The sequence below is a fragment of the Prinia subflava genome, chromosome Z, assembly GCF_021018805.1.
Source record: "Prinia subflava isolate CZ2003 ecotype Zambia chromosome Z, Cam_Psub_1.2, whole genome shotgun sequence".
In the NCBI taxonomy this organism is placed as follows: Eukaryota; Metazoa; Chordata; class Aves; order Passeriformes; family Cisticolidae; genus Prinia; species Prinia subflava.
The window spans coordinates 55,777,332-55,795,335 of record NC_086283.1 but is presented as its reverse complement, the minus strand read 5'-3'; the positions used below and the strand labels follow the sequence as shown (position 1 = coordinate 55,795,335).

Sequence of the window (18,004 nt, the reverse complement as noted above, 5' to 3'; positions counted from 1 at the left end):
CCAGCCTTCCTGAAGAGGGCTTGTTTCTCTCTGGGGTTTCCTCTGTGCTGATTGTGCTCTTTTTGGAAATCCTCCAGTAGGCCACTCTCAGCTCAGAAATCAATTTGCTGCAGCTGCTGTAGTAAATTGAAACTCTTGTAGCTGTAAGTGGGTTCATCTGTGGGAATTCTCATTGCCTGTGGTAAGGTTAGTTTTCTTGGAAGAAGTGTTATGGAGTTAAGGTGGAAGGCAGGAAGTTTTATGGCAGCACAGTTATTGTTCAACACACAGCACAAATCTACTGAGTATTGGGCTTATGTGCTTCAAATTTGGCAGACTGTTGTTTTTAATACCTGTGGGTGTGTGCGCCTGTTCAGCCTTTAAAGCTGCTTTTCTCTAGGCACAACTGAATACTGAAAACACAGATATAAGCATGCATGTTGAAGTAGGTTTTTTGTTCAGCTGTTTCGGTCTCTTTTCTAAATATCTTGGTCCTTTCTCAGAAAGGGAAGTGATAAAGATTGTGGAAATAACAGGATAGTTTTGTTGTGGGAGGTGTTTGCTTTTGTTCAGAGTCTGATTCTTCTTTTCTATGCCTACATATGCTCTTTTATTATGTGAACTGCAAGAATGATAATGTTTTGAAAATGTTTGGGATATAAAATAATCTGGATACAGAAGCCATTAGTGAATAATGCTCTGTGTGTGAATAGCCTTGCTGGTGAATTGCTAAAGGAGAGACTTTGTGCCTCATAAAAGTAGTTCTTAGGTTAAAATGAGCACAGGGCACTCAATATTTAAATCTGCATTAGTTCTCTGGCTTTTTAATGAGCAATGTCATAAATATTGTCTCAGCTCATTGAGATGTCATCTGAACCAAGTGTTAGTAAACTGGCATGTGGGTAATTTGCATATTTGAGGGCCTAAATTTTTATTTTTCTGCATTTTTAAATGTCTGTTTCTTAATATTAACTGCATCAAGTTTCAGAATCATTTGTGGGGTAAAAAATTCAAGTAAGAAATTTTTCAGAGCTGGAAGCTCTATTTTTTCTGAAATGGTTTGTACTGCTCTAAAGGTCTGACCAGTTATTGCACCCCATAAACACTTCTGAAATGCCTGCAATATTAAGTTACCATAGAGCACAGTTTATAGAGACTGCTTAAAAATAAAATAACGAGAAATGGAATGGAAAACCTCCTAATTTGTTAAGATTAAACTGAGGATAAAGAGAAAGCTATGACATTAAATCAGGCTTTGTCCCTGATTGAAATGCAACATAGAAAGTATACTTAGGACAAGAATAAATCCCGGTCAAGGCATTTAGAATTGAATGAGCCGATTCAACAATATCTCTGGCTCTTTACATATGAGTTAAAATATTAAATATTAGAAGTAATTAAGTTGGAAGTATAAGTTTATGCAAGTTCAAAGCTAGAGAAAAATAGGTTCCCCAGGCAAAGGGAGTAGAGATATTGTTTGCAGCCTGGAAGGCAGTGTGTTAAATTGGCAAGCTGTTAAATCCTGAGGCTGTAGAAAACAAGTGAGCAAAAGGGTTTATAGCAGTAATGTTGTGTGGAAGTGAATGTTGCAATACACTGCAAACTGCCAAAGGAGAGAAGAATTCACTATGGGCCTAAATGCATGTCTGACCTTGAAGTGAGAAATCAGCTTCTTTGGGTGTTTTTTTAACAAAAATAAGGGCATTTGATGGTAGGATCTGTATAGTGAAATCCACCGAATTTTACCTGAATGACTACATTTAAGAGTATGTGACTTGGTCAGATTCTTTCCCCAGTGCTGTGTTCATACTGCCATGACATGCAAGGAGTCAGTGACCTTGTTTTCAGAAGACAATTCTATCATCAGAAAGTCTGCTTCCATTCCAAGTGAGGTCTCCTTCAATGGAAGTAGATTATTCCCTGCACTCCTGAGTTTGGATCCAACAATTGTGATGATGGCTCAGTCAGATGCTGCCAAAGTGCCTGACCTTCCTCTCTCTGCATCCTGGCAGCGAGCAACTATCACTGACCTTTCCATTTTTTTGACACCTGTAACATTTCTTGGATTCTCAGTTGTACACCTCTTGCTCCAGGCATGCTCTTCTGTGTGTTTTCAATCCTGAATTACGCAGAGGTCTGTAAAGCTGCATTTCTCACGACAACTTTGAGCTGGGGCTGTCGAGGGCACACATGAGTGTGGGCACCCTGCCTGTCAGACAGGCAGTCCAGACAAGGAGCTGGACACTGAAGCAGCTCAGCAGGCTGTACTGGCTACCTGGGGAGTAGGGCAGCCCTGCAAGTGGGGAAAACAAGGCAGGCAGCATTGGTCATCTCTGCTGGGTCCCACTGAAACTTCACTCTGGAGAGATGACCCTGGCTTTTAACAAAAAAGATCCTCCCCACTTTTTTCTCTGCAAATGTCTTAACATATTATGACTGGGGGCTGAATGCTTGCTGAAAATAAAACTTCTTTTTGCTGTTGTTTTCTTAATCCATTTTAACTTCATTATTCAGCATGGTGATGTGGACCATAAATGTGAGATACAATGACAGCTCACCAAAACCAAAATTATAGGTATTTCTGTGAATTATCAGGAGTTGCTTAGTGTCCAAAATCAGTTTCAAACCTAGTAATTAAATAAACTGCTGCTGCATGCTTATGAAGTGTTAAAGAACAAGCTGTTACTGATGATTTCAGCAGAATCAATTGGAGAAACCTGTTGATCAATGAGATGATGAGGAAGACATTCATTCAAAAGTTCAGCAAACTAAAGAGAGCCAAATTCTGTCACTAGTAGCATAGTGGTATACTGCACTTGATTGACAAGTACTGAAGTCCAGGAGACCTTCCCTAACTGCTCTCTATTGGAAGATGTGCTTCCAGCTATACCTTTAAAACTTGATAATAATAAGGGGCATACCTTAAGGATTCATTCTAATGAATCTGAACAATATCCTCATCAAAAATAAAGTTCAACAGCTTAGGATTTTGTAATTTTTTCCATTCATACATGGCATTCAGAGAGGATGTCAGGATGCCTTGGAAATTGTTCTTTGTAAGATCAGCAGTGTTGTTAGACAAATCCTCCTTATACAGTATAGTTATGAGATTCTTCTCAAGTTTCTTTTCTGACACACAGTTAGCTCCTGCTGATCCATTCTGGTTATATCTGTGTATACCGACATCATATTTGGTTATCTGACATGGTTCCAGTTTATGGACTGAGCTACATCTACAGCTTGCTTCTAGCCAGTTTCCGTCAAGCTTCAAAATAAATCAGTATATTTTTTCAGCTCCTTCTGACATATTTTTAACTGCACCATTAACTGCACTGCAGGCAATGCAATATTCTCTGGGACTGGCTTGCCACATTGAGCTATCTCAGCCAGTGTCATACCATCTGCAGGAAAGCTGCACAAGAATCTACATCAGAGTCATGCTCTGCATTAGGGCCAGGGACCTCAAAAAGTGGCCATTATGCATTTAGATAAACAGACTTCAAAATGAATGAGTAAAGACTGATGAAAGCAGGTAGACTCTGAAATACGATGCTCTCAGAGGCAGGATGCAGGTGACTAAGTGCTGTTAAGCAACAGTCCCGGGCTGCTTTAAGTGGGAAGTGAGAACTCCTGGGAAGTTGGTGGCTGTCACTAAGCCATCACCCAGTTCCTGGGTGAGCAGATCGTATTCCTGAGGAACACAGCAGGGGCTGAGAGCTGCCTGGCACAGGACGCTCCCTAAATTATCACCACACTGCTTCTGACAAAAAAGCATAGCTGGTTTCTACAAAAAATCTTGCACATCATTTCTTCAATGTGGTAATGTTAAAACACAAAATGAGTTACTATCTATTCCAGAAAAAGAAAATTAAGAACATTCTCAGTAAATATTGCTCATAAACAAGAGTTTTGTTCTATTTTAATTATACTGGCAGAATATGCCAAAAAACCTAGATATTTGCCTTTATTTTTTTTTTTCTCACCAAGTAGAAGTAAATGGCTTTTACTTTTAATCTGCTTCCGTTTTCTAAATTCTCCTGTTCTGGAGTTTCAAATGAAATGGAAAGAAAGAAAAAAAAAATAGTTAAGACCATACAAGTTGGTTTTATAGGGTAAATGACCAGAACTACTATTCAACATAATTGCAAGGTTGGGGTCTAGTTTACAAACCCCTCTTTTCTTCCAGAGGATATTAACACATCAAAGCAGCAAAAAGCTCTATTATGAAAGTACATTTTTTTATGATGTAACATAAATTTCCTTTCCACTTTGTGTATCCTCTCCATCTACAGCTAGAATGCTCAGATGATAATCTATATTTTTAAAAAGTGAGGCCTTCAGCAAACATCTATTCCCTTGATGAAAATACTGGCAAACTAGGTAACATAAGTGTGATTACTGTTGTATTGTCTAATGCCTTAAAATATATTAAATTATGTTTAAAAACTTATGTGTTTCTTCAAAGTTTAGTTTGATCTTTTTTTTGAAGCAGAAATAACTGAAGAACCAGGAAGAAAAATTCTTATCAATAATTTTGGAGGGTTGAGGTTCGATATTATCTTTCCATTATTTTTATTTAAAAAGCACCAGGAAAAAAAAACCAAAACAACCAAACCACCCCCCCCCCAACAAACCAAACCAGCAAACAAACAAACAAAAACACAAAACAAAAAACCCCACAAACAAAACAAAACACAAACAAACAAAAACCACCAAAAAACCCCAAAAAACAAAAACCAAACCCCTCAACAAAATAATTTAACTATACTATTGTGAATTGAACTATGTTTTGGTATGAAAGGCACCCTGGTGAAACTTACTGCTAATGCAAACTACAGATACAAACTCAATGCTTTTCTCCTAAGACAACATAGCATTGCACCCTGGAAATAAAATTTTCAAAAAAACCCAAGTTTTTTGGTGGCTTTCCTTTGTGAGATTGCTGTTAAAATACATTGTTGCCATCATCATGCTTGTGACCTAGATAGACAAATGGCATTCAAGGAAGATAACTTTTTGCAAAGAATTCATTGCTATAAGTGTACCAGCAAATGCTTGCTAAGAAATCACAACTAGGACGTTTTATTGCACAGGCTTAAAGAGTGGTGTGTAGAGCATTGACATGGCAGAAAATCCTATTGTCTGTCAGGGCAACAGAGCCCCCATATGCAAACCTCAGCAGAAATACTTGGAAAAATTCATCCAAGTTCAGGAGAGTTTAGAATTGCTATGGAGGTGTGCAGTGTAACTAGAAGGAGAAACTGAAGTCACTTAATTAAACAGAGTGCAGATAGGACCTCCTGATCAGACCTATGGTAGAAGGCTTTTAAAGTAAAAGATATCAGAGCAGACTTCTAGTTTTCAATGTCAATCTCAGCAGTAGACCTAAAAAATCTGAAGACAATTAAAGAACTGGTACTAAGAATAATATATCAAATTCCCTGCTTTAATTCTGAGTGCCATGCTCAAAAATCTAGAATTTTTGAGTGGCTGAACCTGAGTCATCTTCAAGAAATGCTGATTGATTCTGTAAAGCACATTGAAGCCTCAGAACATGTTTTTGTCGTCAGAAGTGGAGATGGGCCAAGCACAGCCTCTTATGCTCAGGAAAGCCCCAAGTTCAGGCGAACTTTCCACTCTCAACCCTTGCTAGGCTTTGGCATAACAGGAAATTGCTGGATTAGCTTCAGGTTATTCTCTCTGGAAGGCATAGTTAAGCAAATGATGAGATTTTAAAAACTGAAGTTTAAACTTTAAACCAGTTTAGCTCTGGTCCTGTTTTGTTTTTGTAGAACCTCACCAAACTTGCTATTATGAGGGGTAACTTCTGGTTTTACAGCAGCAACCCAGTTCTCTAAGCACCTCAGACTTCACCTTTGCAATATGTAAATTTCCTGAGGGTTCTCACTGGTATCTTCCTGCCCTATTCTATACAGAATTGTTATGTCTTTGGTGCTGACTGTGTTATCAAACAGTTCAAAAATAGTCTTCTCAGTTAAAATTAATGAAAAATATGATGACATTTTAAAGGAAAGATATAATGAGTGCTCACATATCTGCCCTCTGACCTGCTCAGCACCACTGTTTTTTCTGTACCTACACAAGAAGTTCTTGTTACCTCCAATTCCTACTGTTATCCTGCATAATTTTTATCCCTGGATACTTTATTAAATTTTCAGCCTTGCTTTCAGTACTTATTTTTGACATTCTGCATACTTCTTTCTTTTATTTAAGGCACTAAAAATGTAGAATTAAGTCAGTTGCTGCACTTAGCAATGGGTGCACTGCAAATGCACACAACAAGAATTTCTTTCTCTTAGTGCTGGCACTGTTTCTTGGAGAAACCACTTTGCTTCCTTTAAAACCCAAGGGATTTTTGCATGGCAGTCCTCTAAACTTACTCATCCCTGCCCATTTTGCAGTGTATCCTCTGCTAAAAACTGGTGTCAGTGGTGAGCTCTATTCTAAGAATATGCCCCCATGCTAGCCTCAGCTTCATTGAAAATGAGGCATTGAAAAGGAGACTCTTTTCTTGTGTTGGATCTGTCAGCTACTGTTTAAACATAAAGCAGCATGCTGAGCCCTCTTCAGTGTGAAAAGGCTTTCAAATACAACTCTGAAAACAGAAGAGATGAATCACTGAGTGCATTGAAGGTAAAGATAAGACTTCTTTTTCCCATGTCCCTGGTTTAAAAGAGTGAAGCTAAATAAAAGGAAGAGAATGGTAAATTTTAGATCTTCAATAAAATCTGTAATTTCCTGCCTGAAACCGCAAGAGACAGACAAGGAATATTCTGACTCCTCTCTGCTCAGGAAATCACACTTTGGGAAAAGGCAAGAATATGAGAAGAGTTGAGGCCTGAACATTTGCATCAGAATAGGGGGGTCAATCTGTAGAAAATGTTCTCCAGCAAATAAATTCTGCAGTCTTATGCTTCTTAGGAAATACTACTTTCAGGGTAGTGTGCTTGATGTGTGCTTGACAGAGAAAAATACTTATAAACTGTATTTATCAAATATCACTGGTTTAGCATATTTATTACCTTTTGTACCATGGTAGAAGAGAAATGTTGCAAATGACAGGGCATAGTTTTATTCGATATGGTCTCATATTGCACTAGCTGCTGAATAGCTGAAATCTGTTTAAAATATTATTGAGAGAAAATAATTAGTTAGCTAAAAAATATGAGTTCTAGTGTTAAAATTCCTTGTGGTGCTTACTTGAGTAAAAAGAGTCAGAGAGAGGGGTTAGCAACACACATGGCAAGGACAAAGAAATGAGAATTCTTTGGTTTCTCATTTACAATTGCTTGTGAAATAAAGACAAATATAGTTAATAATAGGCTCGAATCACTAATTTCATATGAAAATATCTTTAGGCAATGAAATCAATGGTTGTTTACTGTCAATGTCCCAGGAATGGGGAGGAATGGGGTTGTCTCCCCTCCTCAAATGTTTTCGTATTGTGTGCTGCACAGCTATGCCTTCAGGTGTATCTCCAGTCTTTCAAAGTTTGGTTTAGTTGGTTGCTGGCTTCTCCTTTTCTTCTCTCCTGCTTTATAAAAAATTATATTGAGAAAAATTACAGATAGTAAGTTTTGATAGCCACAGCAGTTGGGTTTTCCAGTCCAGCCAAAACAAGCAGTGAATGCCCTCCTGCTAAACTCTTTGTGGTTGTTTCCTTTGGGTGATATGGTATCATGGATGACGGTATCTCTCTGTATCAGTCCTGCTTGTTTCAGCCATGTGGAAAGAACTACACTAATGGAAAAGGTGGAATATAGTACTTGAGGAATTCCTGTTTCCTTCGTGTATTAAGAATAATTAGCAACTTATCCTTCTTGCCCCAGGTGAACTTTCATGTCTTTGTCCAAAGAGCACTCAGCAGATCTTAACAGCCTCCTCTTCTAAGGCTGCCATGTACGCCACAGCAGCTTGGAGGCACAAGGCATATAAAATTGTACCCTAACATAAATTAAATGAAAATTCATCAAGATCAGCCTGCTGTCTTCAACTTGGTTGAGCCATCCTCCAGCCTGGAAGGATGGGTTCCCATGTGGGACAGGAGCCTGACTAGCTAGCCTACTTTTATAACCCAAAGCCTTTTTTATTTTATGTAGATTTTGCATAGACACAGTTCTTGGAGACAACCATAGTCAGGATAACACAAAAGAAAGTAAGACACATATGCTTATTTTATCATCAGAGGAATTAATCATATTTGGCTTATCATCATCTGAAATTTCAGAAACTTATCCATGAGAAAATTTCTCACAGAAACTTGTGGCATGAGACTGTAAATCTGTAAATTTTCTGCACTCTCCACCTCACGGCCACAATCTAAATTGATAAACAATGCTGAGTCCTGGATATTTTCTGCAATTTACTGCATGGTGATGCTCATCGGTGTTGTAAAAGCCAGTTCCCCAATTAGCAAACTTCTCCTTTGCAAATGTTGCATGAAATACAAGTAGCTATGCAAGCAGAGGGACTTTGGAAAGCGAATTTGCCAGACTTCATGCTTGATGTCACTGCCCTGACAATGTTAAGCTGTTAAATGCATATAAGTCACAAATTGAATTTCATCGTTTCTCTTTTCAGTATAACCACTTTTAATTGTAAAAATACATTCAACTATATTTTGAGCTACATTTGAATGTGTTTAGGCATAAGAAAATTAACTTTCTTATTTAAAAAAGTTAAAATTGACATAATTTCAATCACTTTAGTTCCATAATCACAACAAGTTTAATTCCCGCATTAGTGATTTGGGCACAGTGCATTTAAATACAAACCTGCACTTTTACTTTGTAACATCTCTTAAAATATAACCATTTTAATGCAAAATAGTGTGGTGCTGTCTTTATTTTATGTACAAAGTTAACCTTTTATAACTTTTGTTTTGAGACTTACCATTTAATTTTCCTAGTTCTATTAAGATAGCTTCCATGCTAAAAATATATTCTGCTGAATTTGGGCCACCATGTAGTGGGTAACTCAGTAGGGAAAATATGACACAAACTGCTCATTGAATAAGTGAAATGATAGAATGGAAGTCAAGGATGATTATTTTTTCAACTATTGGGGTCTCTTCAGCCAAGTGGAGGTTTCCAACATGATTAATCAAGTATTCTATTTGTATTATAAGTAAACAATTCTAGTAAATATTATGATGTATATATTTTATATGATGTCTTTTTAAAACAGAGCAATGGTTTCCTTGTAGAAACTTGTTGAATGGACTTTGTGGTTGATATTTCATGCACATATTTTTTACTCATGGAAATATAATATATTTTAAATCTAAAAAATGCTTTCATTTGCTTTAATTTTTTTTCCTTTTTTTTAATATTTTTTGAATCAGTCATAGAAAGGTAAAACAAAAAATCCAGCTTTTTCCTTGGGAAATCCCTTATGCCTCTTAGAAGATTTGTTTGTCTGTTTGATTTGTTTGTTTGTTTGTGTTTCCCCTCAAAATTCTAGATTCTCTGAACAAAATAATTTATACAAATTAGTTATTACTTTTGACAAAGATATAATTCTTTTGGAAAAGCTTCTGCTATCGACAGATATTTACTCTTTGCACAACGTATTGCAGCTACATAGGGCAGAAAGGAGCAGGTAAAAGATAATTTTTTCAAAGCTGTGAAAAAAGCATTTTCAGCAAATAAATCAGAAAGTAAGTAGAGAAGCTGCTTCTTTTAAAGTATTTTTCTGATAAAGGGTATAAAATAAAACAGTATAATAATAACTTGGTCCTGAAGACATTATATGATGGTTTGAAGTGAAATGCTGCCAGAAACCATCTGACTGCAACCTCGGTGTGTTTTCACAAGGTGGCACAACTACTCTTCATCATTGTGCCTGTGTATTTTCCTCAACCAACATCTAATCAGGCTCCCAGTGTAGCTGTAAAAGAACTCACCCCTATACAAATCAACAAAGCATAAGAAGGGTCTCAGGCATAAACAAGATTTCAGGCCCATTCCAAAGCTTGTTGAAATCAATGGGCAGCTTTCTAATATCTTTGATAGGAATTTAATATTTTATCCATGGCATGTTCAAACTCTCCTGCCAGGCCTCTAATCCTGTGTGTGATTAGCTACAGCAGACAACATATCAATCTTCTCAGGAAAAATAATCTCATAATGCTTAGTTTTCATCTGGCTTTTTAGATGTCTTGGTATGATTACTAATAGACTCATCTAGTAATAAGAACAAGAAGATGACACATCCATAATCCTACCAAATTCAATGGGACAGCTTCTACATAGATTCAGAATACTGACGGACTGAAAGAGAGGATTGTAATTAAAATCCTTGATATTTTGCTCTCTTAATGCTAAGTATAATCTTTATATTCTTAATTCAGACTTTGGAAATTTGTCTCCAGGATCAAGAGTGAAAAGTGACATAATATACAAAAGAATTTTTTTCCCTGGCTTTACATAACAATTGCAAAATAATGTTATTGAAATGTTTAACGAAGAGGGTGAGTCTTTAAGTATCATTATTTGTCCTTCATCCAAACATTTCAAGTCGCAGAGTAGAAGGATATTAGATTAAGTGACTTTGATGTCAAATCTGAGTAAAAGCCATATTTGAGTAAAATTCCTACTTGGAATTTTAAAACTTGGAAAAACTGCTGTTTGTTTTCAGCTTGTTTATAACCTCTTCAACAGTTCTTAACAAAGGGTTACACAAATGCATGAAACCAACACTCCTAGGATCAGACTTCTGACCATACACTCCTCTCTTTCTAGTTTTTCCTTTTAAGATGTCACATGGATCAACATCCATTGACATTGGATGTTGGAAGAGGGGTTGTGTATGTTTATTGTCACTTTTGTTTTGGTTGGTTTATAGTGAAACATAACTGGGAGCAATAGTTGGTCATGCCTGCAGACATCCTGCTATTTCCTTTTTAGAGTTTACTTCTGAGTGGAATTTTTTTTAACTTAATTTAAATTTTTATTCACTTTTCCAGATTTTTCTTTTCAAATTGCTCGAGCAGCCTTAAAGCAGTGACATCTATCTTCCCCAAATCACACAACAAAGTATGTCACACAGTTTCCTGGCATGAATTGCTGCAGTCTGCAGATGAACCAGTTAGGTATTTGTGTACATAGGATACTGCTATTGCTATTAGAAATTAATCTTCTATTTTACCTTCTTTTTTTCCAAGGTGGAAAAAGAAAAAAGACCTCTTATGGCCAGGTTAATCAAATGGTGCTGTTACGTTTGGTAGTGAAACAATTAGTAAAAGCTATTACAACTAAAACTTGTGCAGTCTCATGAACATATTTTACAATTTTGAAAGAAAACACTGCACAATTTATTTTCCCACTGCAGATATTGCAGGGAAATTATGTTAAGCAAAAAAGGCTTTTAGTTTCAATCTTCCTCATCCTCCATACAGGCTGGTCTCAGAATGCACGGAGAATGTGTTTGCTGAGGTCTTTAAAAGAGAAATCTTCTGTTGAGCTCCTTACAGCTTTAGCTACCTCTTTACCAGGGCTGATGTGCAGTGAGTGGATTTCTGTCTATCCTAAGCATTTGGAGACACAACATTTTGCTGACATTCTTTCAAATGGCAACTTTGCTGACTTTATTTTAATACTTTCATCTCTCATTAGAATAGTAGGCAATAACGTGTGACAAAAGTGGTAAGACAGATCTGTTTAAACCACTTGAGACCATGTCTTCCATTCTAGTCCATGGCTATGGGGGTACCTGAGAAGAAAGAGAGTAAACCCTGCTGTCCACCACGCAGAACCTTTTAGTGTATCCCATAGAGATGTGGGAGCCATATACGGAAGTCTATTCGTAAAAGAGAGTGATTTTTTTTCTCATTTATTTCTATTCTAAGAAGAGAGGAAACACAACTACAAAGTACAGACGAGATAAACAGTTTGAAATAGCAGTAAAATAAAGCAGATTAAATAAATTTTCTTATAAATTGCCCATATAAACATTTATGCAATAATATTTTTCATAAATAATGGAGAAAATGTTAAATCTAAATGGATTTTCAGAAGTACAGAATTCCCAGCATAGTCTATCCCATCATTTAAATTTTGTTTTTATTTGAGTATGAAGCTCCACACTTTTCTTTAATGAAATTGCAGATCATGTAGTTTGTTCGTTTCCCCCAAATGAATTATGGGTTTAGTAATTGTTGATGTTGCAAAATCATCTTGAATCTAAAATTTTAATTACTGATGGATTTCAGAATGACAAATAATTCTAGAAGATACAAAGGTTTTGTTTTTAGTAATACCTGTTGCACTTCACTGATGTCAGTCTGGAACAGGACTGAATATATGAGCATCAGAATTGGCTCTGCAGACAGTAGTGAAGGAGCAAGACATTGCAGTTGGCCTCCTGCTGTACTAGCTGTAATTTCTGTGCGAGGGAATTCTGGTAAGACTGTGTTTGGGGTTAGTTTATTCCTTTTGTTTCTTTCTCTCATGAAATTTTGTCCTGTTGCTAAGAAACAATAGCTACCGATACTTAAGAGAAAAAAAAAAGATGTGGCTGGGAGGAGGAGGAGGAGGAGGAGGGGTGCAGCTGGCTACTCCCTTCACCTAGAAGGGCAAAGATACCAGGATGAGGGGCTGGGCTCGGCTCCTCTCCCTCTCTCGGTGTATCGAAGGGGAGAGAGGCTGCGGCCGCTCTAGGGAGGATTCGCCACCGCTGGGAGGCTCCGTCCCCCTCTGCCTTCCTCTGCCGTGAGCGAGCTCTGCTCGTGGGCTCCGCACTGGGACCTGCGGAACAGCCTGCCTCGCCAAAGAAAGGGCCCTTCCACCAGCTGCTCGGGAGCCTCGGGGAAAACCCCGGGATCTCCGAGCCTCCCACTGCTCAGTGCTTCCCGTGGCACCGGCAGGTAGTATTCACTTCCCAAGTGCTGCTTCACAGGAGGCAGGAAAAGGGTTTGCACGAGATATTTAGTCTTAACTTCACCCTACCAATTTCGGTTTGAAACCCCAGGAAGTCTCATATTCTTTAAATAAATTGCACCTGTGTTGTGTAAACAGCGATACTGAGCTACGCTGATCAAGGGTTTCCACAGGTACAGGGAGGGCACTGCTAACTGGGAAGTCACCTTCCCTGGTCTCACCAAAACCCACCTCCTGCCAGGGAGAATGGTAAGAAGGGGGGGAAAAGTCAACCAAAAGTCATCCTCAGAGGTGCTTTGTTCTTCTGGTTCTTGTTGTTGTCTCCGCTGTTGTTGTTTGTTTGCCTTGTTACACACATACATACTAGTAAAGAACTGTTATTCCTTTTCCCATATCTACCTGAAAGCCCCTTAATTTCAAAGTTATAATAATTATAAAAGTTATAAATAGAGGGAAGGGGGTAATTTTTTTCCCCATTCTAAGGGACATTTCTGCCTTCCTTGGTAGACACCTGTTTTTCAAACCAAGACAGACCATAAGGACATAAGGAGCTGATCTCTCTTGAAAGAAAGGGGTATATTTATCCAAGATCTGGCTGTGCAGTGCCCAGTAAAATAAATAGAAAAGGCTTTAACCATATTCAGTTGGATGTCTGTGAGAGTTACTAGATTGGACATACATTCCAAAATAAAATGATACATAGAAATGCAAATGGTTATAGAGCCAGATGTTGCAGTAATGCAAACACAATGTAAAAATACCAAACTCAGCTATAAACCCTGAGGAGTTTTGGAACATAGAAATAAAGACTAAATATTATTTATTTGTTAAGATATCTTTAATGCATATAATTACCCAGGTGTATCAATGAATATGCCTACAAAAATGTTATAGGATGGTTGGCAGCTACAACTACTGCTCTGTAAATGATATCTTTATGCCTCCTTAATGAAACCAAATGCCCAAGGGGAATTTCAGGCTTAAGAGTTCTTGTAAGTTTGCTTTACAAAGACAATCGATATTTCTTTATCTTTTGCAGGTAGCTGTACTAGCTCTGATATGAGCTATTTTTGTGAGGTGAGCACATTATTTTCCATCACTTAGAGCCAAATGCTCAAACGTTTTTTTAATCTCACACACCTAAAAGGGTGTTATTAACTTATTTGTGGTGATATTTTAAAGAATAATGAAAAAACAGTGAAAAAGTTTTGGTTTGGATTTGAACACTACCACCCTACTGCATATTTTTACATTTGTCTGATTAGTGATAGAAATAGCTCCAGTCCTCTCAATAAAATACATTGCAGTCCTAAATTTCTCCTTTTTTGCATCAAGCATATCCACTTGCCACCACTTTTTTTGAGGCTTTTATTTTTGGTTTTGAAAATGGCATTCACCACCCTTATTCTTTCTCAGCGGAACACTTAAAGAGCAGCTGGATTTAGTCAGTGCTTTCCACCTATGGCTGTAATTAACATAATATATATCTGGTGTTTTAGAGATGCCCTTTACATGATTTTTAAAGGCATTCTGAATACAGGTATAGGACTGTTATTGTTAACCACTAGATGCCACCATTGCTCCTATAAAAGTGGTCCAGGCTATGTCTGTGTCCATTAAATCCCACAAACCTTGAACAGATTTCTCTGCAGTGTATCATAATACGGGAATAGTATTAGAACTAGAAATATAAATTCAGATAGATACACACCTTATATTCAATTTCTTTATAGATTATTTTGATACTGCACATCACCTTGGGGTCCAATCTTAAACTTGGAAGTGTGTAAATGGCTTTATAGTCACCTCTCATGGTGTTTACCTGCTCTTTTTCTGACAAGAATAGGAGCTGTCAGATCTGAGGAGCTGGTGCAGCTGACACTGACTGGAGTAATTTCAGTATATGCATAAGCAAGGGAAGTGCCTTAGTGCCATACATTGTACCTCTGCAACCCCAGAGCAGTGAGTTGTCTGAAAATTTATGACATCATTATGATGGGGCTCAGTAGGTCTCAAGGAACCCTTACTTGGAGGCTGTACTGCACATGACTCACCACGGCCCAGCAACTCCCAACTGTTTGCAAGGAGCCAGAGGGAAGGGTTGGGAGATAGCATTTTAAAATGCAAGGCTCATATGGAAAGCTGAGACACTCATAACACTGGTAATTCCCAATGCCATTGCAAAGATTTTCTGGAGGACATCCTTTCCACTTAGCTTGTCTGTTACTAGCCTGGGGAAGACAGACACAGGATCTGCTACCTTGTTGCTCACACAACATCTGGGGTAGTGTTCATAAATTCCAGACACAACACTTGGGCTGTTGTTCTCAGGGGTGATAGCTGAAGTGAATGCCTAGTGCCTCACTGATCGATGTCATAAACGTGCCAGCCTGTGCGCACATGGGGAGGAAATTAAAGGTGGACTGCTTGGAAAGGACACTCGGTCCGGAGGAAGCCATAAGGGTGTGTTTCCTGAGCCTGATGGTTCCACATCTCAAAAACACAAAGAGCACACAGCCTGCTCCCTGCATGTGGCGGAGTCACATGGAAAAACTGCAAATTACTTCAGTAAGTGACCTCTTCACAGTTAAAGACTATGGAGAGTAGACTTGCTTTGCTAGGTGGGTAAAAACTCTCTGTCTTTTTCCAAAAAGGCTTGAAATTTTGCTCACATTATTTGCATACTTTTACTAACATCACAGAGCACAAGCTTCCATACTCCTCCTCCCACACTGACATGTGTCTGATGATTGATAAAGTCTCAAGGAGTGATAGACACACGCCAGAGATTAGCCACAAAAATTGGTGGGTTTGCTGAAAACTATTAAATATATGCAACTGGATCTGTTGTATGGACATATTTCAGTGAAAGACAAATGGATGTGAGGACCAATTTATGGCTTTTGTTGGAGATAGACATCTTGCACTATTAAATAAGGGATGCATGTAAATGTGGAGGATATGCAAGTAACCTTAAACTTCAGATTAAAACTGTCCCTATAGGCACAGCATCCTGAACGTTTAATTCCTGCTGTCAGTCATCCTGGACTGTGGACAGTGTCGTTACCAAGAGGTTGCCCAGAGGTCAGGAGGATGAGGAAGCAATGCTCCAGGGTCTTGGACCTAATGAGAACCAAAGCAGTATTATCCATACCAGTAATACTAACATTACTCATACAATGATATACTCAGGCAGTGGGAATCCACGCCACAGGAAAAGGCACTCTTAGCTGGGGTCGAAGGCAGCAAGCAGAGAGGCCAGAGCGGGGACAGCGGACAGGGTTTCTTTCTCCCGGAGCTGCGTTTCACGACCACCCCTCTGGAGGAGCCGACCGGACGGAACGGTCCTGTCCGGCTCCCCGGGGCTGCCTTCGGATGGTGCGGAGCGGCGGCCGCTGACGAGACCCCGGCCTCGCCCGCTGCGACAGCGGCTCGGGACGCACCGGGGGATCCAGAGACAAGCGAGGCTGCCGGGGGCAGCCCCACCCCTCCGCACCGCCCGGCGGGCGGCCCCGGGCCCGCCCTGCCCCGCCCCAGCGGGCAGGAGGGTCGCCGGCGGGCGGCGGGGCCGGTCCGGGTGCCGAGGCCGCGGCGCGGGGGATCGGCGAGAGGCATCTGAAAAAATCGTTTCCTTCCGGAGAGGCGGCGGCGGCCGCCACTTCTCCGGCGCAGCTCGGGCGCCGGCGGCGCCCTCCGGGGTGAGGCGCTCGGCAGCCACGGAGGAAGGCGGCGGGCGCTGCGCGGGGGCCGGGGCGGAGGAGGCTGAGCGGTGGGAGGGGCAGGGAGGGACCAGCCGCGGCGGGGACAAGGTGCCAGCGGAGCCCAGGCGCCGCCGCTCGCGCTCCGCCGCCTCCCGCCCGCAGAAGTTTGACTCGGGAGCAGCGCAGCCGCCCGGGCCGCCGCGGCGGGGCAGGGAGCCGCGGCCGGAGACGCCGCGCCTGAAGCCGCCGCGGGACGGGGGTCGCCTCCGGCGGGACGGCGGCGGCGGCAGCGCCGCTCCGGGAGCCGCCCCGCCCGCGACATGGCAGCGCGATCCCGGAGACCCTGGCTGAGCGTGGTTCTGGGGCTGGTGCTGGGTTTCACCGCCGCCTCCTGGCTCATCGCCCCTAGAGTGGCCGAGCTCAGCGAGAAGAAGCGGCGCGGCGCCAGCCTCTGCTCGTACTACGGCCGCGCGGCGGGGCCGGGGGCGGCCCGGGGCGCGGCGGCGGCGGGCGGGCAGCAGGCGCCGCCGGGGGCAGCGGCGGTGCTGGGCGGCACGAGTTTCAGGAGCAGCCCCTGGGAGCTGCCGCCGGCGGCGGCGGAGGGCACGGTCTCCAGCCCCGCTGCCGGCGGGGAAGGGGAGCCGGAGGAGGAGGACGAAGGTGGCGAGAAGCGGAGCGGCCGGCCTGGCGGCAGCCACAACGGGAGCGGTGACTGGGGGGGCGCCCAGGGCTGCACCAAGCCCCGCAACTTCCTCTACGTGGGGGTGATGACGGCCCAGAAGTACCTGGGCAGTCGGGCGGTGGCGGCGCAGCGGACGTGGGCGCCCTCAGTGCCGGGCCGCGTGGAGTTCTTCTCCAGCCAGGGCTCCGCCGCGCCCCCCGGGATGCCCCCGCTGCCCGTCGTCGCACTGCCGGGAGTGGACGACTCTTATCCGCCGCAAAAGAAGTCCTTCATGATGATCAAGTACATGCACGACCACTACCTGGACAAGTACGAGTGGTTCATGCGGGCGGACGACGACGTCTACATAAAAGGTGACCGGGGTGCATCCCGCCGGCGGGAGGCAGCGGGGAGGGGGAGCGGTGTCTGGGAGCCCGGCGGAGTTACACGGTGGGTCGGGGAGAGATTCGGTTCCCGCCTTGGGTCGGGGAGAGCATGGGGTTCTTCGACCTGCCACCGCCCCGCCGGCGTTTGCTTCCAGCCCCAGTGTGCGGGGCATGGTGAGCCGCCTCATCCCTGGGGGAATCCCGACGTTCCCCGGCTGGGCCCTCTCTGCGGAATCCGCCACTCTTTGGAGAGCTAATACTGCGGGTTGGACCACGCCGGGCACGGTGAGCGGTCCCTTGGATGGGCGTGTGGTCCCAGTGCCGCCGTCCCGCCCTCGGTTCCGTGGCGATCCTCCGGACGAGCCCCGCCGTGGTCCG

General features: G+C 41.9%; 1 protein-coding gene across 1 annotated transcript in view; it reads left to right on the top strand.

Moving 5' to 3' along the window:
* The first annotated feature begins 16,751 nt into the window (after window positions 1-16,751).
* The window catches only part of CHSY3 (chondroitin sulfate synthase 3), a 146,035-nt gene continuing 144,782 nt past the window's right edge, over window positions 16,752-18,004 (top strand). The window contains exon 1 of the mRNA XM_063422852.1: window positions 16,752-17,614. Coding sequence (XP_063278922.1) covers window positions 16,900-17,614 — 715 coding nt within the window. The 5' untranslated portion in view covers window positions 16,752-16,899. The remainder of the gene's footprint in view (window positions 17,615-18,004) is intronic.